At 44.5% G+C, this 26,930-nt stretch overlaps 1 protein-coding gene across 3 annotated transcripts; it reads right to left on the reverse strand.

The window, feature by feature from the left end:
• Positions 1–2,514: 2,514 nt before the first annotated feature.
• Positions 2,515–22,862, reverse strand: Plaat1 (phospholipase A and acyltransferase 1). 3 transcript variants are annotated; one of them, XM_028890061.2, is made up of 4 exons: positions 22,397–22,862; positions 12,795–12,936; positions 10,024–10,289; positions 2,515–2,761 (listed from the first exon to the last, which is right to left on the reverse strand). In XM_028890061.2, the coding sequence occupies exons 2-4, from the start codon at positions 12,934–12,936 to the stop codon at positions 2,663–2,665; spliced, it is 507 nt and encodes a 168-aa protein (XP_028745894.1). In that variant the 5' UTR covers positions 22,397–22,862; the 3' UTR covers positions 2,515–2,662. The 3 variants fall into 3 exon arrangements, with proteins under 3 accessions (XP_028745894.1, XP_028745893.1, XP_028745892.1); XM_028890060.1 differs by lacking the exon at positions 22,397–22,862 and adding an exon at positions 21,820–21,927; XM_028890059.2 differs by lacking the exon at positions 22,397–22,862 and adding an exon at positions 21,286–21,484.
• Between the last annotated feature and the right edge of the window lie 4,068 nt (positions 22,863–26,930).

Here is a 26,930-nt window from a genome sequence, read left to right on the forward strand (position 1 = left end):
CAGAGGGATAGAACAAGCCACAGCCACCAGTTCTTACCACTGGGAAATCCTCAGCCCAGGAGAGCTACTTCCTGTATACTCACGCCTATATCCTTTCTGTGTCCTGCCATCTCACTTCCTCTCTCTGCCCAGCTACATCACTTCCTCTTTCCACTCAGCTCTATCACTTCCTGTCTGTCTGTACCGACCTCCAGACCTCTATGGTTTACCAGTGCTGGGATTAAAGGCGCGTGTCACCACACCTGGCTGTGTTCCCAGTGTGGCCTTGAACTCATAGAGATCCGAATGAATAGCTGCCTCCTGAATGCTAGGATTAAAGGTGTGTGCTACCACTGCCTGACCTCTGTGTTTAATATAGTGGCTGGCTTTGTCCTCCGTCCCCAGGTAAGCTCTATTTGCTAGAGCGTAAATAAAATATCACCACATGTACATATTCAATAAAATGCAGGCTTTTCTTTCTCAGTCTTAACCAACAACCTATATCACCTGATGCAGGTAATCTTTACATTCATTTCTTGGAATGTGACAGAGTTGAACTTCATTACTGATTGTTAAAAATATGCCTACAACATTTCGTAGTGTTGGAAAAATAGCTGATCGGAGTACAAGTCCCATTAATCGCATGGGTAATGAGTACCTATAGGAAACCAAAGCCAGCTGCTTTAAGCTGCTCTTCCTAAGACTGACCATGTTCATGGCAAACTGAGGCTGCTGAAGCCTCACATGGCTGACGAGGAAATGAACCTATGAATTAAAAAGTGCATGTTGCTTATCTTCTGGAGTGTAGATGTCAGAGCTCTCTAGAAAGGTTTGACTTGAAGCCACCTGAGGCTTTTGGTCCTGAATTCTCCTACTTCCTCTTCCTGGATAGTGGAGTAATTTTGCCAAAGACAAATGCCCTGCTGTGAATTGATTTGCCCTCTCTAAATACCTTTTATGGAGAAGTTGGCACACCAGGGGAAAGTAACCCAGCTGCTGCAGCCGGCCTCGCCTAAACTGGACAGCCCTAGGAAAGGGCACAGTCTTTGTTATTCGGGAACAGAGCCCTGCATCCAGGATAAAAGTGACCTCATGTTTTCCCACAAGACCAAGTGAGGAAGACTGAGTTTGGAGGTTAGAACAAGAAGGACCTGTTAAGGACATATAAAGAAGAGACAGAGGGTCTCTGAGACTGGAATGGCAGCACACGCTTCTTCAGTTAACCATTACTATTGCCCACTCCCATTAGCTTGAGTGTGTCGAGCCCCAGGGTAAAACTAGTTTCATAGGTGTGAGGTTTCCGTTGAGTCTTGAGTGGTTACTTTACCATATTCTAATCACATCCTATCCCCATGTTTACTGACACAGTTTCCTTATTGACTGACACGCTGTTGATAATAGTACAAAAAGGATGCCAGGCTGGCTGTGTGGTTTATGGGGTAATGCTATGACAACCTTACATCATCTTCATGTAGAAAGACTTACATTCCACCTTTCTTGGCTGCTGCTACCAAGAGTTCCACAGGCATGGTATTTAAAAAGTAGTTTAATTCAACACATAATCAATAAAACAGAAGAATAAAATAATGGAATTCCTTGGCTTACAGTAAAAGTCTTTAAAGGGATATGGGATTTTGTGTTCTAAATATAGCACTTTACGTCAATATTAATGATCACTTGTCAAGGCTCAAAGGTCAAACCACCGTGCTACTATACAATCTAGAGGGAACAATTTAACTCAATAAAAATACAGCCCATTGCTCATCACTGATTCCTGTCAAGTAAGTAGATTCTAGGGAACTCACCAGGTCTGAAAGTACAGCCAAAAGCCAGGAGATGCCTCAGTAGGCAAAGCATTTTACACATGAGCATGAGGCCTTGAGTTTAGATCCCCGGAGTCCCTAGAAGCTTAGTAGTACACATCTGTAATCCCAGATTCACTGTATTTCCTACAGTGAGATGAGGGTAGAGACATGAGACTCTCAGGAAGCTCATGGGGTGGCTAGCCTGCCATAAGCTGTGAAGGACAATATACCCTGTCTCAGGAAAAAAAAAAAAAAAAGGCGGGGGCAGAGAGCAAAGACTGACACCAAGACTGTCACTCCACAGGCAAACGATTTCTAAGTTTCTATGCATACACAAAAGCCCTTCCAACCCTCTTCTTACATGATCACACCCACACAGGTGCAGCCATATCGGGGTACTAGCAAACACTTTGTCGTTCAGAGAGCCTTAGGTTGCCTAAGCAAAGACTGGCTATATCCTCTTGCCTTTTTTTTTCTGACAAGAAAAGCAATATGAATTTAGATGTTGGCCCTAATAACTGTCTTTCAGAAGCGTATGTAAATGGTTCTCCACACCTCTGGCAAAATAGCTGTCCCTAGGGTAAAGGAAAGCAATATTTACAGCAGAAGATAAATGTGATCTTGATTTTGTTAAGAGCCTCAGCTGGCCCCATCAAAAGGCAACCGCTTTGTGTTCAAGCTGCCACAGCGAGTCTGTACTAGTGGGGAAAAACTTTTCTTGTCTCAATGATAAGATTAAAATCAGCAAGCAATTTATTACAGAGTCTGCCATCCATCATGGGGACCGGGAGAAATAATGATGCGTTCAAAATAAGTATTCACCCCAGAATTTCCGTCTCCTCGCAGATTCCTTCAATTTCAATCTCTTCAATAAGCTGCTAATATTTTGTTCTTTGTCTCTTTGGGAACAAGCCGAGGAATGTGAAGATATCGATAGCGGCTGCCACAAACCCAATGGTGCTTACTGCTCGGTTGGCCTAAAAGGAACCAAGAAACAAAGAAACAAAAAAATCTTATTCTAAAGATGTTAGTGTTCACGTGAAGCTTTGGTTTCTTTCCTAAACCAAAGATCTATTATAATGAATGTATTTAAAGTCCAGTGCCAAGGTAAAATAAGATATATATAAAGAGAGACAGGGTTTCTCTGTGTCCTGGAATTCACTCTGTAGATGAGGCTGACTTCGAACTCACAGAGATCAGTCTGTCTCTGCCTCCCAAGGTCTGGGATTAAAGGTATATGCCACCACACCAGCTATAATTTTTTTATAATTATGCAAAAGATATAATTTATTTATTTTTTATAATTTATAATTATACAAAACGCACGTAGTTTTCTATTCTTGACAGTCATCACAAACATAGGTCCTGGTTGCTCCTCATAATCCTCTGGTGAGAGAGAGAGAGAGAGAGAGAGAGAGAGAGAGAGAGAGAGAGAGAGAGAGAAACAATGTGCTCTTCTGCAAAACTTGGTAGGCTGTGAGTAAATGTTTCTTTTGCCCAAAATCATACCACCAAGATGTTTAGATGTAAGTCAGAGCTTCACAGATGCATGTTCTCCCTCCAGCAGCCTCTACACAGTTTGATTTGTACTCGAGTAAGGTCAGTAGGTGTGTGTGTGTGTGTGTGTGTGTGTGTGTGTGTGTGTGGGGGGGGGGGGCGCGTAACTAAAGGATGCCTGTTATTCAAATAGTCCAGGAGTGTGATCTGAGCTAAATAACTATAAACTCTTATTTGCTAGATATGTGCTGGTCAGTTTGTGTCAAGCTGACACAGACTAGAGTCATCTGTGGGGAGGGGATGTCAGTAGAGGAATTGCCTCCATCAGATTGGCCTGTGGGCATGTGGGGGGGCGGCACCGTCTCCATTGACGATGGATGTGGGAGTGCTCAGCTGACCATGGGCAGTGCCAACTTTGGGCAGGAAGCCCTGGACTGTAAAATAAAGCAAGGTGAGCGAGCCATGGAGAGTAAGCCAGCAAGCAGCATTCTCTGTAGTTTCCGGTTTGACACCTGCATGAGTTCCTGCCCTAGCTTCTTGTGATGATGAAATGTCTCCTGTTAGCCGAAACAAACCATTTCTTAGCCCCGACCTTAACCCTAAAATTAATCCTTAAGTTGTGCTTTGGGATAGTATTTTATCACAGGAAACTACGAGTCAATATTAGTCAATTACCATGTTTTTTTATGTAGACAGAATTGGTTTTCATACAGGCAGAATAAGCCATTCTCAAACTCAATTGTCTATAAAAGAGTTCAGATGTTCATGGCCATTAGAGTATTAATCATCATCGTGGTGAGGGCAGCTAATGAATATTCATGGTTTCCATGGCACTCGGCTAATATTTGCCTTGCATCCTCACGAGTCTGAGTGCAGTTTTATGACTGAAAGGTCATAGTAGGATGCTTTGGAGTCATCACAGACCCAGAAGACAACATGTTAGTCTCCAGCACTCAAGAGTCAAGGCTTTCAGATGAAGCAAAACCTTTTCCTCAAATGTCTGGGGACTGGTCTAGCATCTGGAAACCTGCCCAAGGTCACTGTTGAGAGCTCTTTCTTCCTAGGGTTTTTTTTTTTTTCCCATGGAGCCTCCACTTACATATTTCTGAAGCTCTGTACTGTCTCCCTCACAGACGCTTCCCTGCTACAGGAAAGGGGCAGGACAGAGGGCTGTGCAGACTCCATGCAGTGACAGCTGGGCTCGCTTTGTTCTGCCTGGAGTCAGAAGAGACCAGACCCACGACTGCGACTCCTTGTCTTTTCTAGTCAGCTTTAACTACCCGCTTGACACGGCTTAGAGTCACCCGAGAGGGGAGAACAAACTGAGATATTCCCCAGACTGGAATGGCCTGTGAGCTTGTCTGTGCGGTCTTGATGAAGCCGGGCCCGGTCGACTGTGGGTGGTCCCATTCCCTGAGTAGGTGGTCCTGGGCTGCCTAAGAAAGCCAGCCAGGTATGAGCCAGGCCACGAGCCAGGAATCAAGTCAGTACTTGCTGTACTGCTTTGATGTGAAGTAATTTCCTTGATTGGAGATAATGTTGTATCCAAGAGAGTGCAGGACCGCCTCAAAGTACCGGCTTGATTTCCTGCTCTGACATCCCTCAGTGGTGGACTGCATCTATAAACTAACTCTTTCCTCCCCTCAGATGCTCCTGGTCCTTAAAACAGAATGAAAGCACAGCTTTGCCTCTGGCCAGTCCCCAATTGGTGGAGAAAAGAGTCATGTGAACAACCTGGTCTGCCTGAACAATCCTGTTTTCTTCTGCTATTTTACTTTCATGTATTTGGTTGTCTTGTGCTTATTTTGTTTATAATTCAGCATCACTATGTGGTGGTAATCTAATTGTACTGAAATGTGATTTTGATTGTATGTTAATAAATAAAGTTGTCCAGGGGTCAGAGCTATTAGAGCCATAGCAAGAGTGTGGCGGTGGTGGCACACGCCTTAATCCCATAGATCTCTGTGTGTTCAGGGATACAGCTAGCATTGGAGACATACGCCTTTAAGACCTAGGGGGCTGTACATTCAGACAGTGATGAGGCAGTCACGTGTTTGGGTTTACAACCAATGAGAAGGCAGAACAAAATACTATAAATAGACGAACAGACAGGAAATAGGTCTCTTTCGGGAAGCTGGGACACCGCAGGCGGAAGGGTGAGATTTTAGCTCTGAGTTCTGACCTCTCGGCTTTCTCTTTTACATTGTTTCTGTGTTTCTTATTTAATAAGACGGTTGGTTACATCAATATCACTACTTAAATTATTTGCCAAAAATATCAAAAGGTAACCATGTAGCATATCAAGGGAGATAAATGTGTACAAAACTGCGGGGGGGGGGGGACTCCCAAGAATAATAAAGAGCAAGGTCAAAAGCCAAGGAGTGTGAATCAAACCTGATCCCCGTAACTCACAGAAGGTCTGACCCGGGGGAATGGGGAAGGAACTGAAAACCAAGAAAGTACAACCGGCATCCAATGCAGTCAGATGACAGGGGTTCCAAGCCTGGGAAAACAGTAGGATCCTGGGGTCAGGGTGGCCTCCAGCTAGATGCAAACCGAACTGACTAGGCATCTTTCAGCCTCTAGAAACCTGAGCCATTGGAGAAATCTCATAAATATGAGCATTAGGGGAGGGATGTACCGCTTGATCGCAGGGCAGAGACCATTATCATAAAGCCCCTCCCATGTAGTGCATGTTATTTCTCAAATCCCAGAGGCTCTTTTGCTTCAGGTCTCATTCAAGATAGAAAAATCTCGTGTAACCGGGACAGTCTCTTGAAGTTATCCACCGTGGGAGCCGACTTGCAGAATCCGAACACCTGACGATGGGCTTGCTGGACCAACACATACGGGGAGCTTTAACTTCGTGGCATAGTTAGGATTTTAAATTTACCAGTCTGACCCTGGACACCTAGGATTTTTAGGATTTTATGTCAGAGAGCCATGGTAAAGGCCTCATTCTGAAGATCTGGAGCCAGTGAAAACAGGATGACTTTGAGGCTGTATGTGACATTCAGCGTAGCAGGTCATACATGACTGTAGGCTTTATCAGTGTCTGTTTTCTGAGACTCAGCGACTCATTGATACGCTGAAGAACAGGCATGGTGTGTTTACATACTGACTTATCTAGACTTACTAAAGGGTGTGACCATCCTATGTAGAGGTAGACAATTTTAGTAACTGATTTGAAGTATAACAATAAAAAACATTCTTCATGGAAAGTTTGAAAAGTATTGAAAAAACAAGCCACATTTTACAAAAGAGGAATTTGTTAAAAGACTTATCCAAAATATACAAAGAAGTCTTAAAAATCAATAGGAAAATGAACAACACAGATTTGAATATAGGCAAAATGATATCCAGCAATGTATCACAAGAGATACACATAGAGAAAATAAACACAAATAAACACATGAAAAGGCATATCAGTATCACATGTGATTGGGAAACTACAAATTAAGGCAGTAGTGAGACAGAGACCACTTACGGGCTTATCAGAATAGACTAAATACAAGCACTGTTGTCACCAAACATTGAAAAGGACATAGCATAATGGAAAATGTGCTCATAGGAATGAAAAATAATGCAGCCACCACCAAAAGGCAAGACACAACCTGATTCTGACTTTGTGACATTCAACAAAGATAAGGACATGCATGCAATTAAAAAGAATCCAATAAAGTTGCCCAGGTCTAGGGTAAAGGGAAGTGACTAGATAGTATACAGAATAATTTCAGTGCAGGGAAACTGTTGATGCTATAATGATGGATATGTCATTATAAGTTTGATTACAGTCATGAAACATTCAACACAGAAAAGGAAATTCTGGTGTGAACTGTGGTCTTCGGTTGACAAGAGTTTTCAAGGTTGACTTGCCAATGTTTTACATCGATAGTACATTGACAGAGATGCTGATGGAGGCTGTACCTGTGTAAGGAGCAGCGAAACCGCTCTACAGTTGGGGACAGTGTTATAATTCTAAAAGCTATTCTAAGCCATTCTATTGCCTGTTGGTTTTGTACAACTACAGAAAACATGGTGGAAAAGATGAATAGGATTATAATCCTTCTCCCCTTTTAGTCATTTCTATGCATTTCTTAAAAAGCTAAGTCATAGTCATTTCCCAAGGAAACATTTCTAAGTTCAAGGCCACTAAACAGTAAGGTTAAGTTGTATCAGAGGAAAGTAGCTCACCCCAGGACAGGCAGGAAAAAGGAAACATGGGAGAGGCTGGAGACAAGATACCTACTCCAGAGGCACCCTCCATATGCTTCTTCCAACTAGGCCCCACCTAGTTTCCACCACCTTCCAATAATGCCATCAGATTAGAAACCCATCCGTAAATGAATCCTTTGATTAGACAACAGACCTCTTGATCTGTTATTAACACAACAGCCTCTAGCTGTGAAACATGCCACAAGAGCCTTTGATAGGATGCTATATATCCAAAGCATAACACATGTTTATTAGGACAGATAATCTGTAATGCAGCTAGGTAAGAGGCTTCAAATACCTCTATAATCCTCAAAAGAAAAGGTAATCCTAGGGTACAGCAAAAGGTGTACACAGTGTACCCCAAGTCATCCAGTCAGTGAATAAAGACGGGACACTAGCTCATGCCAGTAGAGTGCTGGCACTCAGGTAGATTCCCAAGGGTACCCAGCACCCTTTTCACCGGTATCTGCTTAGAGATAGGTTCCACTATTTATTGAGGAAATAATCCCATCTCATCCCCCCCGCCCCCGCCCCTGGTTTTGAGTCTTAGTATGAAAAGTAAAAAGCTTGTAAATTTCAGACTAAATTCAAAGTAAGATGATTGTAATCTGTTCTTATTCAACCACATTTTTACATTATTGAAGCATTATTAGCAGGCAAAGGGCTATAAATACTTATTTAATATATACAAGTTGATCTACTTGGAGGAAAGCTTGCACCCATAAAATGTCATCATAACCAGTGCTCCACAGTTACCTATCACCTCCACAGGTTTCTGACAACCGTCTTCCTTGATTCTGTTGTTTTGGTTTGGATTTTTAGTTGGTTAGTTGGTAGATTTACTTTTTTTTTTTTTTTTTTTTTTTTTGGCTTTGTTGTTGCTGTAAGGGCATTTAGTCCTAAGAGCTACCTTCTTGGAAGAAATAAATATATAAAAAATATATTTCTAATAAAAGCACAGGCTTGTCAGCCATAGATACTATGTTACAGAGTAGATCTTGGAATTGATTTATTTGGTATAAGAGAAATTTGTGTTCTTTGACCACGGCCCTGCCCTGTTTGCAGAAATTACATGAATCAATATTATTTGCTGATGTGGTGAACAAATTAATCATTACCAAAGACCCCATAAACCATAATCTGGTTATGTCTCACCAACAGCCACCAGCTGAGGAATACGCCAGGCAAGCCTTCCGTGGGACACTATACATCCCAAGCATAACACATGCTCTTTATTGGGGTAAATAATGTGCCACTTAGCTGGGTAATTACCAATGAAGCAGATGGAACCTATTTCCTAACAACAGCACTAGTTCTCAACACAAAGACAAAGAGGAATTTGTGTGTGGCCTCTGGCTTGTGGCTTAAAAAACGTACATATTATTATCTGAATGAACATCCACTGTTAATGTACTTCCTGATGGGAACACATGGCCAATTTCCTAAAGAAAATACGCATATCCTTTCCCCGTGTTCTGTCTCCCACTTGTCTGAACTCAGTTCTGAGAAGAACGGAACCTCACTTCGTAGAACGTTTTTTGATAGCTATTCCCATCTTTAGAAGAAACAGGAAGCCTTGAGTAAGTTTGGATTATTAAAATATGTTCACGTTTGGGTATTGTTGTTTGAGTGGCAGTCTCCTTTTAAAGAAGCAACTTACTGGAGGTTAATAGTTTTTTAAACTCTTTGGGCCATTTAAGTTTAAAAAGTAACATGTTTGTGTGTATGTTGGACAAAGAGGGCCTCCCTTCTCACAGTCTTATTCACTCACTCTCTTGCGTCACCCTAAGGATCCTTGGGACAAGTCCGCAGCAGAGATGGACTCCCACTGAGCCCAGGATGGCCTAGTAGAGGCGAGGGAGGCAAAGGTTCACTTTGTCGGGAATCCGCTATGATACGACAAAATAGTGCTGGAAATCTACGAGGCTGCAAGTTACGCTGGAGTCAGTTAATGTCTTAGAAGTCATTTAGAAGCTCGGGGAATCAAACAGCTACTTAAAATCATAACCATTCATTGAAAACTAGTATTGTAAGGAAACAGGAAACATTTATCAAGCCATCAAGGCACATCATTGGGTGGCCGCTATTCCCTACTGGAGAAGAATCTACAAATTAACCCCTATTCATCTTCCCTTTTGCTACATTATTTTCAGTACATGGGGTTGACAATTTGAGATTGCTGTATGGGGGTGTAATGGAGAAAACTGTGCCTAAATTGAGTCGATAAGACTGAGAGGAAGCTATGGACTTGATTCTACTTCGAGTCCCTTCTAGCCCAAATTTCAAGCTGTCCAAGTTTCAGTCTGTTCACTAACTTTCTGCATTCTTAGCAGTGTCTTTCTCTACCCTTCAGTCTTTCCACATTTTCTTATTGTTTGCCTTTTGGGGGAAGCCTAAAAGCTTTATCATAACAGGTAGGATTTTCTCCACACCGGCTTCCCATACCTCCTGAAAAACAAAACAAAACAATACAAAACAAAACAAAGAACCAAACCAAACCAACCAACCAAACAAACAAAAACCTCACCTGATCTGACACTCCTTCTCCATAGCGGAGCAAGGTCACAAAATGCTCACAGTTGTTGACCAGTAAGTCATAGGCCACCTCCTGCCCAATCACGAACTCAGACCGCAGTATCACTTCCTCCACGGGGAGAGGCGGGTACGTCGTGTCGTACTTGTTGTTGACTCTGTACTTGTCTTCTCCCACAACGTCCTTCAGAAGCTGCATTTTCACCAAGGCCTTCGTGCTGAACACAGACTTGGCGCTTGAAAGCGCTGAGGCAATGCCATCTGTGAGGGGAATGTTGGTTAGCGGGGCTTAGTGATCCAGTCCACAGAGTACAGGTGTCAGTCATCTAGGAAGGCTGGAGATGCTGGGGACCTTAGACTTCCCCTGCTCCTCACAGGAGAAACCAAAAGAGTTTGATCTTATCCACGTATTCTGTGTCATCGATTACAACACTCTACGAGTGAGAATACAAGTCGCACGAAATTCTCTGCCTGGTCTTGGGGAGCAAGCTCTCTAGTGACTGGTATTACTATGAGAGATCTTTGCACACAGTTCTAGCAAGGTATGGATAAGATTTTGCCCAATTTTTCTATTGTACTTGTTTCCTCTCAGCATCTGAAGCCTTCTGAATCTTAGGGGTTAGGAGTAGTGTGTTTTGATTCCATGTCCGCTGATCCACCTAACTGCACCTCTCAGTTCTTCATACACTGGTTCTTCCCCAGGTTTTAATGTGAGTCCAGATTTCCCGCTGTGACGCTTGCACAGTCCTGAGAGGAACCAGCTAAACTCCGGCTTTTCTTCCGTCATCTCCTCTGGCCAGCAAACTAACATTCTAAACCTGAAGCTAACTTTACCAGTAGACACTACGCACAGATGGGGCCCCATGCTATGTCTTACTTGTCTGGACAACCCTCTCTGTTTCTTCTCTTTCTCTGAGATACCTCTATTGGTGATCATTGCCTCGATGGCCAGGAACCATGGTGTCCAGTCCTGTCATGTCAGCACCAGAGGCTAACAGATGACGCCTCGTGGCTTGGCCTAGTGGGGGGACGGGGGGGGGGGGAACTGGTCTCTCTCTACATGTGCCTACATGCTGTGCAAGGCCATCAGGTTCTTGTAACGAGACATGTACAGGAAAAGATGTTGTGTATATTGATGAATATAGTACTGTTTAAGTGCGGTATTACATCACATATTGCACTTTAATTAGAATTTTTTAAATATTACGTTAAGACCATCTCCTAAATAGTCAAGCATGTCCCAAAATATGCCTTTTAATGGCTGTTATAGTGGCTTTAGCATCCATTCCACCACTGCCTGTTTCTTCCCCCAAGTGCCTGTCAGAGCTGATCACTGTATTACATCTCATTCTCCAGAAAGGGGGTTGTGGCTCACGACGGACCAATTAAGAGTCGTTCTCCATGATTTCTAGACTCCAACAAACAGAGAACAGATTAGGTCTTTCCTGTTGAGTCCTAAAACTCTAAGAACGAGAGTCTTGGTTTGGGAACAAAGTCAGGAGGATGACAGCGCCACCCAGAAAGAGGGATGTGACACCTGAGTCTGAAGGCCCTCGTGCAATGACCTTCCTAGGCCCGGGAACTTCCGAGGTCAGCTCCACCCTTCCTGAAGTCTCCTCCCATTGCTTAAGCGAGCGCCAGCTTTATTTCCATTTCATGCAACCAGAGAATTCTAACAAACGCAGATACCTAACACCCAGCGGCTAAATCACAATGTGCTTAACCAGCCCCCTCCCACTGAAAACGCGGCTACCGTCTCATTTTTAAACCACTGGAAGTGAAATTTGTCCCCGTGTCTGAATGTTTCCCCAGACTCCTGTAAGCAAAATGAGATGCAGCGCTTAAGAAATCTTCTCAGACTCCTGTTTTTGTGAATGGCATGATCAGTCTCTATTTCCACTGACAGACTTGTATTCATCTCACTGTCTCCGCCTCTGCCGACGGCTCTCACTGTGTCCTTTGCTAAGGAGACAGGCATGAAACCATGGGTCAGTGTCTTCACCCATAACGTGCAGGTGAATACAGAGTTGAAATGTCTGCTCTCTTCTTTTGTCAACTGGGACCTTGGCGGTCCTTTCTCTCCTCTGAGGCACCCATCCCCCAGGTACACCCCCCCCCCCACCCCCCCCAACCCCCCCACCCCGGGAACTAGTTTCCTCAAGTCTTTGAAGCTCCACTTCCACTGCTGGTTGCTGCTTCCTTGCAGAAGTTCCCTCACTGCAGCACCCCCACCCCCACCCCCTCCGCCCTCCTGTCTGCCTATCTTCAGCACACCCCAAACCACCGCCGTCTTCGCTTATTTTTCCACATCCTTCCTAACTGGTCTATAATTTCCTCTTGTTCTCTCCCTCGGTCTGCGAAAATGAGAGCACCACCATGGAGCTGTCTGGATCGCTGTGTAGCCCCGGTGCCTGGACTAGCATTCAGCACATACTGCACAACCTATTAATAGCTGCCGAATTAATTAAAACCACCCACTCGTGTGAGACGTAAGAACATAGAACTTAGTCATGTTTGGGGCCAATATCTTCCTCAGCTAGTCATTTGTTTGTAATTAGGGTTTTTTTTTAATATAGAGTTGTTGTTTTTTTAATTTAATGTCTAGTCTGTGGAATCTTTCAAATGATGCTTTGGTCTTTGAAGACCATTTTCTAAATTACTTGGGATTGTTTTTCATACTTTATCTGCTTTATGATTTTGTCCGTGATCCCCTCTAATTTAAAAGCAACTAAAAAGCTCCCAGGAGCCCCCGGGAACAAATCTTACCTACAGGGGCAATGTTGATAACATAGCCATCACCCAAGTACAGTGCCCAGTGCTGGTAGCCAGGACGGAAGACTTCAATCAAGTCTGCTGGGCGAGGGTTGTGAGGATACGCCAGACTTCGGAAGCAGTCCCGAAACGCCATCTGCAACAACAGGTACAGAGATGGTCTCGCAGGTACAATTCACAGAAGGAGAGTCCAAGGAAGGCTTTCACTTTAGCAGAGGGGCGCAGAAATTACTTAGATGATCTTCCCCGGTAAGATGACTCAGACCTACAGCGTGTTTTTCTTTGGATGATTCTGTACTTGCTAGCTCTTGCATAGTTCTCTACAGCAATGTTTCCTTAAAGGACCGTTCTTTAAATCCAGAATCCATAGTTTGTAGAACTTCCCTCTACTTCAAATTTCGGTAGTATTAAGTATTAAAAATACATCTTGTTTGAAACAGGAAGGAGCCATAAAGGGAAGGCAAAGGTATGTTTGTTTTACTATGCAAATGTGCTAAGAATTACTGCTCTTGCATCCAGTGTGAAGAAGTCGGGGGTCAAGAGTGTAAGATTAGAATTCTTTCAGGCTCTGTGCTGCACGGTACAGCTAAGAAGCAAAGGTGTGGGTGGATGCTGAACACGGTGAACATTACAACATGTAAGAAATATCTTGTACCACAAAACTCGCTCTGCCATTTCATTTTAAGCAGGGACAAGTTACAAGCCAGATGGCTATCAAGCCAGACATTCAGGGGCAATGCAGGCTCTGGAACATTCCTTCCGAGTTCAGAGTGTGCTCTGTACTGTAGCATCTTTAGCTCTGGCTCCCACTCGCTACGTCTCAGGTGTCCTCTGTCACTGTAACCATGACAACCTGCCCCACCCCATCCCTGACTGCTTCACTTGTGATTCCAGAAACACCGCAAGGTGGTCTACCTCAGAAGCAGACAATTTGCAAGGTGGGGAAGCTCACTGCAGTGATGAACCTTGGCCTGAAACTTCCAAGGTGGCAGCATTTTCTCCTTCTAAATCAATGCCCTTTAGAAGGCGCATATGTTTCTGACAGCTGGTTTTTGTAGAGGTTATACTTTCTGTGTCGTCACAGGACTAGAATAAGTCAGCAAGAGGAAGTGGTGTGCATCTGTCCACAATCAAAGGGAGAATAAATGCCATGTGCATGCTTAGTCTCTACTTGACAAGGCTGCTCCTCACCATCTCACCCTCCTGCAACTCGGCAGGCTTCCCACCAATGAAATATGAGTGCTAGAAACTTCAAACTCACCTACATTATGATCGTAATAGCACAGGCTAAGGACTTAGGGATACACCCTTCCTTCCTTCCTTCCTTCCTTCCTTCCTTCCTTCCTTCCTTCCTTCCTTCCTTCCTTCCTCCCTTCCTCCCTCCCTCTTTTCCTGTCTGCCTGTCTTCTGTCTCTGTCTTTCTTGGTACTCTAGAAGTCTGGTTTTTTTTTTTTCCAACAACGATTAATATTGGGAGGGTGCTTCCCTGAATATTTTCGTGCTGTGGATTGATATCTTCACTCACCACATTGTCACAGAAACACAGCCAGATGTAATAATAGTCCATCTGTTGAAAAATAACTACTAATGCAATTCTATAGAAGCATTAAGTCTAGCCATCCTCTCAAACATGTTTTAGTCTTACTGAATATAAAAGTTCACAATTTTGTCCCTACTGATGCAGATAAACATACTTTCCATGAGAAGAAATCAGCAAGCCCTCAACAGCCCGCCGAAGTCAAAGCCTGTTCTAGCCAAGTTTTATTAATAACCACCATTTGAACAGGGAATACTTGGAATGTAACAAGTTTTTCAAAAACATTATCTCAATTAACCCTATTTAACTGAAAATTTTCATTTCTATTTGAGTGTATTATGAGTGTATTAGCCCATTCTGCAGATAAAAAGCTATCTTTTCAGCTCCAACTTTTTGATAAAACTCCCTGGATTCTACTTGCCACTTGCTGGTTCTACTACTACTTGGCAGGTCACTCAGACAGAGCCTCAGCTGCCTCATGTAGAAGACAGATGTGTGGATCTCTGAGTTAGCCTGGTCTACAGAGTGAGTTCCAGGACAGCCAGGTCTACACAGAGAAACCCTGTCTTGAAAACCAAACAACAACCACAAAGACAGATATAACAAGTACAATGACTTGTTTATCTTAGAAAACTGGAAAGCATTCCTTGGGAATGGGCTACAAATGTTATGAACACCCTGAGGAAACCGGCAGGAGCTACACAGGCGGGTGATAAGACAGTGCTGCTGTTTGCTTGATACTGGACCGTAGTTTGTATGTGACTTGGTCCCTGTTCTGTCTCTGAGACATGGCATATGACTTTATGGAATGGGTGACTTCACAGCAACGTTTTAATAACGTTTTATAACGCTCTTCAGTCTCTGACATACAGTCCAAAACCCATCGTATAAAGTGTCAGTGAATTAGCTACACAAAGCCTGTCATAATTCATTGAAAAGAGATGGTAGGACAACAAGTATGCCATGTAAATAACCCCCCAGAAGCTAAGAGAAGAACCTCCATGCTAACAACATGGGAGGGAAGTGTGAGTTCCACCCTGACAGACTCTTACAAATTCTAGCAAGTTGGTGCAAAAAGGAACCTCAGATACTAGTCCACCGCTTTCTGCTTTCCTAAACTTGGCTTCTGGCATCACAGAACACCTAGCAGTGTAGCTTAAATAACAACCATCAGGTCTGAGTTCAAAGCTTTTGTTTCTTAAGATTTAAAAAAAAAAAAAAAAAAAAAAAAACAAGTGAACTCGGCAAATAATTTCAACCAATGAGAATCACCTGTTTTGTTATCTCACAACAGATTTTCAACAATTGGTGCTAGAGTAATTGAGTTATTTCCAGTGGGAAACTATCCCACCACCTCCAATAGACTTCAACTTAAGTTCTCTCTCTCTCTCTCTCTCTCTCTCTCTCTCTCTCTCTCTCTCTCTCTCTCTCAGGGAAAATAGGGGGGTGGGAGCCTTGGTGTTAAAAGTTGGTAGAGTACTTATGTTTACTATCAAAAGTATGATCCATAGAATGAAAACTCAATAAACTAGACACCCTCAAAATTAAAAAATATTCATAGCACAAAAGTGAAGACAGAATCAAGAGCACATGTAGAACTCTCAGGATGGGACTGGAGAGGTGGCTCAATGGTTTCAGAGCAAGTGCTGTTTGGAGAGGCCTGAGCTCAGTTTCCAGTGTCCTCACCAAATGGCTTGCAACTGCCTGTAATTCCAGCTCCAGGGGATCTGATGCCCCCTTCTGGCCTCTGTGGACAGTGCATTCATGGGCATAAACCCATCCTCACCTCTCCACACACAGAATTAAGAACAACAAATAAGTAAATGTCTTAAAGTTCAACAGAAGAAAAGCAAACAGTTCAATCAGAATATAAGCAGGAGGAATGAAGACACCTTTCATATTTCAGAAATCACACAGATGTCCAACAAGCCGTGTTCAACCTTAGCCATTAGGGAAAGGTAAATCAGTGGAACATTACTTCAGGCCCTTGAGCACAGCTCAAATGGAAGAGAAGGGTGATGTCGGACTCTGGCAAAGATGCGGAGCCATTGGTTCACTGGTTCACTGCTAGGGGCAGTGCAAAATGATACAATCACTCCGGAAACAGTTTGTCGATGTCTTTACGTTTTTACCTCGTTACCAAGGTAGGATCCAGCAATTGTATCTTTAAGCACTGACCTTCAAGAAATGAAGTCAAAGAAGACTTATGTTCAACAAAAAACGGGTATGCAAGTGTTCATAGTGGCTTTATTTCTGCTGACCTGCGATGGGGGAATGACAACAAACGTCTGTGCTCTCTCTCAAGATTCAAGACGGCTGAAGAGAAACGCTTAATCCATGGGGCTGGAGAAATGGCTCAGTTGGTGAAGAGCACTTAATGCTCTGGAAAAAGACCTGGGTTTCCTTCCTAGAACATACATCAGACAGCTCACTGTAACTCCGGTTCCAGGGCACCAGATGCCCTTTGGTCTCCACAGGCTTGTAAACTCACATAGGTGCATACACAGAGGCCTAAGTTTAAAAAGTAAATGAATAAACTTTTTTTAAAAAAAAAATGAGTCCCTTATTTAAAAAAAAAAAGTCAAAAGGAAATGACCAATAATTACTCCCCCTGTACAAAGACCAACCCAAGCAATCCATGTAGAGCTGCATTTAGAGGCCAATGGTAATGACAGAGTACTGGAAATCCTCATGACAGAGGCTGAAATCTAGTTAAATTCAGACACCTGGGGCCACAGTAAGAGAAGCAAAACACTTCCAGCACCTGCCACGCCAGCTCCACAGTATGAGTTAGGGGTTCTTCCTTTTGGAGGAGTGAGGTCCAAGAGAGAGTTCCAGGAGGCTCCATCCATGTGGGTGCTGATAATCCTAGTTACCAGATAGCCAGTTTGCAGTCCTTTTAGATTAGTAGCCTGAGCTCTGCATAGCAGCCTGGCTTTAGAAATGGGTCTTCACATGGCCCTACGGAAGGCCCATGGTATGGTAGCCAGTATCTATCTTGAGAAGTCAGCCTCTGTTTCCAAGAATCAAAGCATCTCTGCATGCTCCCTTCTCCCGTATTACACAACCACTCCCTGGCACTGGCCGGGCAGATAGCTGCCTCTTGAATCCAACATAGCACAGCAGGGTGACTGTGGCTAAACCTTCGGGATGCCCTGCTCTGTAGGGGTTGGGAGCTATGACCAGAGGAGATTGGAAGGTGCTGCCTCTGACCACCAGGAGACTAGCACACTTGCTCCCTGAGACCCAGGGTAGAGTTAGCCATGTGTGGACTAGGACAGGGTCAGGACTGAAGGGAGGTATCACGTGGTTCCCATGGCCCTTGCCCCCAAGACCTGTATTCATGTGCCTGTTATGAATAAGGTGGGACGTGAACGCCCATGATTCGCAAACACACGGGGCCCTGATGGGAGGGCCCAGCACAACTCCATGAGTCCAGGCCCTACCTGAGGCATGCACTGCCAAATAGAACCTGCTGAGAGAAATGTGGCTCAGCTCTGCCCCTGCCTGGTCCCACTCACGGGCAGGGACAGTCATTGAAGCAGCAGAGAGAAACACTGGAGCTCTTCCTTCTACCCCACTTCTTTGTGGCTGCCATCTGGTCCATTCTGACGTTAATGTTACTAGGACTGGGCAGGAGCACCCCAATAGGAGTGCAGTGGGTCCCACTCTAACAGTCCTGGCTCCTGCAAGTAAAGGTCCTCACCGGCAGCAGAATACCAATAGCTGGATGGAAACACCAGCATCTGATGGGGCACCAAGATTATAGTAGAAGTAGAAGATCTAGGGGGACTAGGCCATGGCCTCTGCTGTAAACATTACACCCATCGGAACTTCAGAAGCATCTCCACTCCCACAGCACATGGAGAGAGTGGGTCTGAGATGCTGCCACACTGTGTATCAGGCCCAAACTCGTACACCATAGCCATGGGAGTTATAGGGGAATGGTACTACAATACTCAGCTAGACTCGAAGTCTCCATCGCAGAACCAGCTGACACTCCAAGACACGTCTTTAGAAGAAAGCCATTTATCAAGGCTACCCCCTCAAAAGTGGTAGAGACATCGGACCCAGGCATTGTGCAAGTCTCAATGTAGGAGCACAGATCGTGTGGAAAGGGGGCAACAGCCTATCTCCAAAAGAACACGGTAATTCTTAAGCAACAGATTCCTCGGAAATGGAAGTGGATGAAATCTCAAAGGATGATTGTAAAGCAATCACAGTGAGGTCCTCAAGAACACGGATTCACAGCTAAACGAAATTAGGCAGACGGCATGGGCTGTGAATGGAAAGTCTGCAGAGAGAATCAGGCAGAAATCTTGGAAATGAGGAAGTCAATGAATCAAATAAAATATATAACTCTTGAAAGCCTCAACAACTTATGGAAGGAATAATATGTGAATTTGAAGAGTATATACATCTCTCTCTCTCTCTCTCTCTCTCTATATATATATATATATATAATATATATATATATATATATATCAGATGGTATACCAGAAAAGATTAAAATTAAAGGCACAGAAAATCTGTCCAATAAAATAATTGCTGAGAACTTTTCCTAAATCTTGAGTAAGATATGAGCATCCATGTGCAGGAAGCTTATCTAAAAACAAAATCAAGGTGGGCCAAAGACCTGAATATCAGACCAGAAATTCTAGAAGCCATAGAAGAAACCCCAAGAGTCATTTCAAGACATAGCCATGGCTAATGATTTTCTGGGTGGGACTTCCCAAAGCATAGGAAACAACAAAAATAACCAAATGGGATTACATAGAACCAAAACCTTCCAAATCATCAATTAAATGTGCAAAGGCATGAAAAAAACAGCCTATGGGATGGGAGAAAGCATTTGTAAACTATACATTTGGCAAGGAAGGGCTATCATCCAGGATACATGAGGAATTTCAAAAAACACAGTCCAATAAAACAAATAAAGTGAAATAAGCTAGACACAAAAAGGCAAGCTCTGCAGATTCTTTTTCATGCCGAAGCTTTGAAAGTCAATTTGAAAGTAAAATCATTGACTGGTCCTGGAGGGAGTGGCTGAGTTTTACCGGTGTACACTTTACACATATATGGAAATATAACACTTTTAATATGTACAACTAATACTTGTCAACAAAACCTGAATTAACCTCCAGAGAATTTTGCTGAGCAGAAAAAATAAAAAATAAAAACATAAGAACAACGTCAGAAGGTTGTATTCTGTAATTCCGGCCTATAACGTTCTTGAAATGACCAAGTTCGAAACTGAGGGCCTGAATGGTGGTTCTTGGGGTTTCAGGAAACGATGCGGGGGAAGGTGGTGTGGCTGTATGATGGCCAGTGAAGGGTTGGAATGGCGACTTTGCAAGCTGATTAGAGAGACCGGTTGAGTTCACGCCAGGTCTGAAGTCACGCAGGCAGGGAGTTGATAAGTCTGAAATTCAATTTCAAGTCTGTCTTCCTACACCAATTTCATGCCCTTTCACACCATTAAATACAATTAATAATTAATCAGAGGAAATGCTGCTAAAAAAAATATATCACGGCCTCTTTCCTGCTTCTCAGAGGTCCATTAGAGGAAGAAGATACGAAAGCACGAAGATCTATGAACCAGTGGAGCCTTGCTGGGGCGTCTCCATTTCTCTTCTGCCTGGAGGCCTTTCCAGGTGACGCCAGACCCACCTATTTGTTCCTAGAATCAGACCTTGGGCAAAGGGCTGTGAAGGTTTACCTAACAGCTCACCTGCACAGGATCAGAGAGAATACAATGCAGACTGACATGAACGTGGGCACTCAATCATGTACGAGGGATTTCTTTTTCAATTACGAAAACAGGCTGTTCTGTTGTTTATTACCCTATGTCAGATCTATCTAGGGACACATCAAAAGAAATAAGTGTTCTGCGTTCCTTGAGTATTGTTCAGGTGTCTACGAGGCCGCCTGTGTTGAAGGATGGACACCCAGGAGAACTTCACACTGACTACCTCCAAGAAGGTTGTTCCCCGAAGTGTGAACCGCCATCATGACCTAACACAGGCTTTCCAGTCTCCAGGAGTTTTCCAGTTCCATCTGGATAGTTACCCATTTCCATCCACAACAGGGCTACACTGAGAGGTTTCTGTGAAGTGTTGTGTCTAGACTGCCTTCCACTCAGACCCTGGGGCAGCATGGATCCTTAAACCAGCATTTAACCTGCACCCGAGAGGTTTCATTTGGGGACAAATCCATCCCAAACCATCCTTTAACACACAACAGAGCCATACTGGGCTTTGACTCTTCCTCGGCTCCCTAGTACTGCCTCCATCTTAATCTCAGCCTCCTTTGCTTTATTTCAGATCCAGGCAGGAGGTCATCTTCTGACGCCCCCACTACCCATCCCCTATCATCCCTCAATGTGCCATCGTGACACCTCCTGAAATTTCCCTGGTGCCCTCTCTATTTTTCCTCGCCTGTCTCCTTCCTGAACTTGCCTTTGTACCTGGTGTCTGGGGACCTTCTCCGCTTTCCCCTGCAGAGGGCTGAGTCTTGTGTACCTCTAGACGGTTCAGTTTCTAGAAGAGACCGTGGCACAAATACCTGCCCAGCAAATGTTAAACAAGCAAAGGCACCAAGAACTCGAGACCTGTTCACGTTTTCCCAGAATCTGAGTCATAATCATAGTACTAAACGAATGTCAAAGATAATACCACCACCGTCCACGGTTCCGAGATCTAAGACAATACTGTCACCTATTCGCAGTCAGTTCGGTGTGACCAGAGCTGAGAAGTAGGCCCTGCCCAGCATCTGCCTCTCGACAGTTTTCCCGTCTTGGAAGCAGGTCTCTTTCATCCCCCTGCTCCCCATTTATAACAAGAGGGGCGGCTGGATGAAGTCAGGTGCTCTCTCACCTTTGATCTTTCCGACAGATCAAAACAAGGTTGCTTAGCGCCCAGAGAGCCTCCCTCCCCTCCCCCAACGCACCTCCCTGCTCAATCTGGCTGGTGTTGTCGCTCGCGAGGCAGAGGCGGGCTCCCCGGGCTCTTCCCGGGCTCTCCCCGGCCTCGCAGCAGGGCCGCCAGCAGCCCCTGGGCTACCCCATCCGCACCACTCCGAGGCCACCGCCACCGCCCAGGCCACAGCGGCCCTCTGAAGCGCCAACGCCAGCGCCCGCGCGCCGCGCCACCCCTGCTCCCTCCGCGGGTTCCTGGCGCGCGCCCGCCCGCCGGGTGGCTCCTGCACTGCACGGTGGGTCCCAGGCTCTCCGTACCCCGTCTTCTTCGTCCCGCTCGTCCCGCCACCCCGGGCACACCCCAAGCCTGGGATCTCCGGATTCTCCGTGCACACCCGCTGGCTGGAGACCCCCCCTAGATCATCTGTGCCCACTGTAGGTAGGCCCGGGCTCCGAAGATTGTCGGCACACTCTGGGGCTCAGGGCTGCCGACGCCCCCATCCCCAACCCGCTCCACCACCACCGCTAGTCGCTCCCTCCACCCTTCGCCTGCATGGGGACCCTACCTGGGTGCCCGCCAGCCAACCACTGGGCCCTCCAAGCCAGCTGAAGCAGACACACAAACCTGCTCACAGCTCAACCCCAGCCCGGTGCCTGCTTGTTTTCATCCTCCCAGCAACCAGGACCTTCCTGTGACAAACTTTTGTGGTATCAAGCTTTGTCCCTGCTGGGTGTTAACAGTTTTAAGGATGACCTTCGTGCGCAGCGCAGAAATATTTGGGTATAGTCATTATGGATACACAGGATACCACGTCCAAGCTGGACACGGATTCCTTCTGGGCCAAAGGTTTGTTTCCTCTGCCTGCACCCTGAAGAAACAGCTAGGTCTTTGATTCAACGACCAGTGGAAGATGGGTCGCTGTAGAAAAACCTGTAACTCACACACCTGCATGCATGCATACAAAACAGTCCTACTTAGACTGACCCAGAGGCCAAGGGCCAGCGAGGGCACACTGAGTAGCCATGACCCTACCCACACGCCAAAATCAACTTCAGTGTGGGGAGAGACAAGGAGAAAGGGCAAAGGGGGTCTATCCTCCATCCCCTAGACCTCGGATGCTGCTTTCCCAAGTGAGAAGTTACCTGGCTTGGGACGGGATGGAGCTGGCCTTCATTAAGGACCAGAGTCAGAGTCCCCTCCCTTCCTCTGCCCTGAAGATGTCCTGGATCTAGACAGAAGAGGTCCCTTACCCAGCTTGACTCCTGCCTTTTTAGGCCAGGCAGACCAGGCAGGCCAAGACTTCAGAAAAACAGCCATTGAGGTTAAAAATAGAGCTGTGGATGGCGAAGATCCTCTTTCTCCTGGCTTAACAGCGTGCCCAGGAACTCCAGCCAGGGAAGGACGGGCAGACTCGGTGAGCTTTCTCGGAGAACTGCACAGGACTTTGTTTGAAGCTAGTCATCCTCTAGATTTGTGCCCTGGTATACATGGAATTCAACCCAAACACACCCTCACCCATGCAAAACTTAGCGGCTGGATTTGATGTGTTTTGGGGTCACTTGGGAGAAATGCCAAGCAGGCAGCTGCTTTCATAAACGGAGGAGGTTCCATGATGAGGACTGTGGATCAGTTTTCCTGGATCTGCAGCTCAGGAGAGACGTTTTGGAAATGTCAGGTGGCGCTGTAGAATTGTGAGCCCTTGAGGGGTAGTGGGACTGTTCCCACCCCCCCAGGTTCCCTTTAAATGCATATTTAGTTATGAATCGCATCAGATATGCCCTTTGGGATCTTTCCTCAGCCATTCCAATTGAGTCATCACAGAAGGAGGTGGTGTATGATTTTATACAGGAGAGTTAGCGTGAGCATTTATAAAGCCATCCTGCTTATGAGCTAAATTTATGACGTTTGCCAGGTTAATCTGTTTTCTCTAATCGGACACTTAATCATCCAGCCTCCTCTCGGCATTATGGATTCATGAATGTCAACGGAGGAGAGCTGCTCAGTCAGGGCAAGATGATAAATTGCCGCTTCATTTTGGGGGTATTTGTGACTAAATGCCTCATAATAGAATTAAGATGAAATAAATCTTGTAATTTCAGTTCTAGATCCCTGCCAGGTGTGGAGAAAATGCATCTGGCCAAAAGCAAATGCAATTCTACCACCGAACGGAATCTACAGGAGAGACAAAGCTTTTTGTGCAAAACAAAATTCTTCCTTCACCTCTGTAGATGGGAGAGAGTTGGTCACTCCCAGGCACTATATGGGTGAATGTAAGTGGGTGGCTGTGCGAGCCATGACCTGAAGCACCGCCCCTAGTGAGGCAGCAGGTAACTGTTACACCTGCCTATGACCTTGAGGTACATGCCCCTGGAAGGTGGCCGCTGGGGAACCCTTAAGACCTGGGATGCACATATGCACTCCTCCTTGCTATCTCACGTTTTTGGATGCTGAGATTTTGGACCACAGGCAGATCAGCATGAAACATAGCTCAGCTTTCCCGGACCCTATGATAAATCTCCCTCGGTTGTGAGTTAACCCCCAAATAAATTCCTTTGCTTGTTAAATAGACTCCGTGGATTAATCCCATTAGGTGAACAACACATAATCACCATTTCCATTCAGAAAGGATGAGTCCCAGACAGTGGAAGGCAAAGTTGGTCTATATCTAGAGTTACCCTGGGGTCTCAAAAGCTATGCAGAGAACAGATTGGCCCAGATGTTGTTTTTCTTTCTTTCTTTGGTTTGGTGTGGTTTTGGTTTTGCTGTTAGAGTCACAGCCTAGTTGGGTTGTAAGGTTTGAAACCTTGAAATAATAAGGGACACAATTTAGTCACATCTTTTATTAAATAAATACTAAGCTCCTGCCTAAGCAACAGCTCTGGGAGAAAACAAGAGCCATTCTTTGTCTTTTTACCATATGGAGACAAAAACCAATAGACATGTGTGGCATTAGATGGAGGCCCCCGACCAGGCATACACGTACACAGTTTTTGTGTGTGCTTCTTATACTTAACAAAAATATTCTCATTCACACCGCTAGCTCCTGGGGTTCCAGCTATTGCTGAGAGGCCTGAGACAGGGATCTCTGAGCTTAGAGTCTCCTGGGTATAACAGAGGCCAGCCTTCTTAGCTGAGAGTCATCCTATATCCAGAGTCCTTCTTCCCTTGTACAGCAAAATCAAAATCTTATTTATTTAGTGGTTCTTGGACCTAATCCAAGGCTCATCTATGCCACAGTACACTTGCTGCCCCTGAGCTACAGCAGAGTTCTACAGCCTTACTTCTGTATTAAAAATAATGATGATAACAACAACAACAATAAACAGGTTAACAGTGTTATCTTGGATACATTTAAATAGTTAGAAGAGAAGATTTTAAATGTTTTTCCCCACAAAAAATAAACGAAGGAGGTGACACTCAGTTGATTATTATACGATGTATAATGTATTAAAACTGTACTGTGTACTCCACAAATATGCTTAAGCATCTGTCCATTAAAAAACAAAACTGATGCAAGAAAACAAAAAAGCTAGAGGCTGGGTGAACTAAATATCTCAAAAATCAAGGTCAAATGAATAAGCACGGCATGTACTGGAAAAAAAACCTTCTCAAAATAAAAGGCTTGCACAAATACAAGGTAAATAAGAGCTAATGTGACAATTGGTCTTTGTGACGACCTCACAGCCTTAGAAAGACAGTAACTGGGAGTATGCGGAAACTGGGGGTTACATCAGCACAAGTGAATTGAGACAGTCATTTAATAGTTCAAGCCCTGCTTCTCTCTCATCAAATGATTCTGGGAAAGTAAAAGCTTTTCCCTTGACTTCAGATGTCTGGAGAAGGACTGCTCAGTGTGCAAATTGCTCTCATTCTCGCTCTACATTGTACATTCTTGGTCCTGATGGCTGGAACTAGACATCTGTGCCTTTACTGATTCGTTGAGTGGCTACAGTACTTTCAGGCTCTGATGTCTTTGTGATTGTTTCTTGCCTAGATCTAGGTAGGTGGGAAATGACTAAGCTTGTCAAATTGGCCAACTGGGCCAAGTTCGGGGGTAGTCACGGGTTGGCTACCAAACAAGATGATTTCATGAAATCCAAATCAGAGGTACAGAGACCTGTCAGTACGTGGCAAAGAAGGACATGGGCGCACCTTCTATAGAGGAGCATGCACTCTGCCCAGGGGAAAGGTCTGGATGGTAAAATGGAAGGCTTGAGTTCTAACCCCAGGTATATGCCTTGCTAACTATAGGGACAGGAGCACATTCCTCAGACCTTCTCAGCTTATGTGACAATGGGATGGGGGAATCATACCCTAGCTTGCCATCTTCATAGATTTGTGAATGGTTTTTAAAAATATAAAAAGCTTAATATATGTAAGAAAACTACAATTGCTCAATATAGTAACCTAAGGGTATCCTTGAAAATAACACTTATGTTTCATCCTTTATAGAAAGAAAAAAATATATATGTACATTATGTTCCTGTTTGTCTCTCTACCTCTTTGAATTTTAAAATACAGAATAAGCTGTCTAACGTATCAATTTTAACACTTATATACTATAAATATGCCACTTAGAAGTTATACTGACAATGCAACTAACCTTTTTTTGTCTTTTATTGGCCTTATAAATAAAAGCACATCATTGAAAGAATACCACAGAGGGTAGGGTAGACTTGAGCCTAGGGGAAAATCCTCCTAAGCAGCAGGAAAAGGGTAATTCCGACCAGTCCTCCATAAAAGCCCACATTGCTACACACAATCTTAAGGCACAAGTGTTTACAGGACTCTTGGTGACAAGAAAAGCAATAGTAAATGTGCATTGGCACTAAAATTCATGTATCCATGGAAACGTGTGAAGCTCCCGAGCACATGCGCTCACAGCCTAAGGTATTAATCCTTGGGCTGAGGGGGATCCGAGTGTTACTGCACTGTGGAGGACTGAGAGATTGCTGACAGCCACTCACACAGGCCTGTACCAGCTTGTTTTCCTCTGCTAGATTTAATTATTAAGGACATACAGAGACCGCAGACATCAGTGAGGAAAAAAAAAAATCCACGCTTGTTTACATGAACTTATATCCTGGAATACACTGTACTTGACTCTGAGTTTCAATCAGAAAACGTTTGATGAGCCAGCAACCCCCTCCCCCCACCCACATCTGTGGCTACCTCAGAGCCTCTCGAAAGTTTTCCATGGGAACAGATGAGCGCATTTCTTGTGTGTTGGAAGAAAATGTCACGAATTTTATTACACTGATTATTCTTGGTGATTTAAATATGATCCTGGCCAGTGATTCCTGTAAGTCACTCTCAAAGACAACTGCATAGAAATACCAGAGGGAAGGGAGGTCAGAGGGACCACCTGCAGAAAACAGAAGTTGTTACAGAATAGGACCAAGCTTCTAATGAAATAAAATGGAAATGCTTGCAAAAGCCTAGTTACATAGCGATATGTTTTTCTCCCATTTTCTCTTCTATTGCCAAGTTCTGGATTCTTTTCCAATAACTTCGAGATGACTGACACAGGGAAACAGAGCTAAAATTGTTAGTGGGTCTTTAAAACACTGTGTTCTCCTCTCTGGAACGTGTTTTCACACTCAGTCTTCTGATGGAGCATTACCCAGTGTGGTGGCCTTTGGTCACACACAGTACCTCAGATGTGGCAGGTGCATG

This window comes from Peromyscus leucopus, chromosome 12, assembly GCF_004664715.2.
Source record: "Peromyscus leucopus breed LL Stock chromosome 12, UCI_PerLeu_2.1, whole genome shotgun sequence".
In the NCBI taxonomy this organism is placed as follows: Eukaryota; Metazoa; Chordata; class Mammalia; order Rodentia; family Cricetidae; genus Peromyscus; species Peromyscus leucopus.

Coding starts and splice junctions, on each gene's coding strand:
- Plaat1 (XM_028890061.2), bottom strand. CDS start 12,936: ATGGCGTTTCGGGACTGCTTCCGAAGTCTGGCGTATCCTCACAACCCT. Junction 10,290..12,794: donor TATCAACATTGCCCCTGTAG/GTAAGATTTGTT, acceptor TTCCCCTCACAG/ATGGCATTGCCTCAGCGCTT. Junction 2,762..10,023: donor GAGAAGGAGTGTCAGATCAG/GTGAGGTTTTTG, acceptor GGTTCCTTTTAG/GCCAACCGAGCAGTAAGCAC.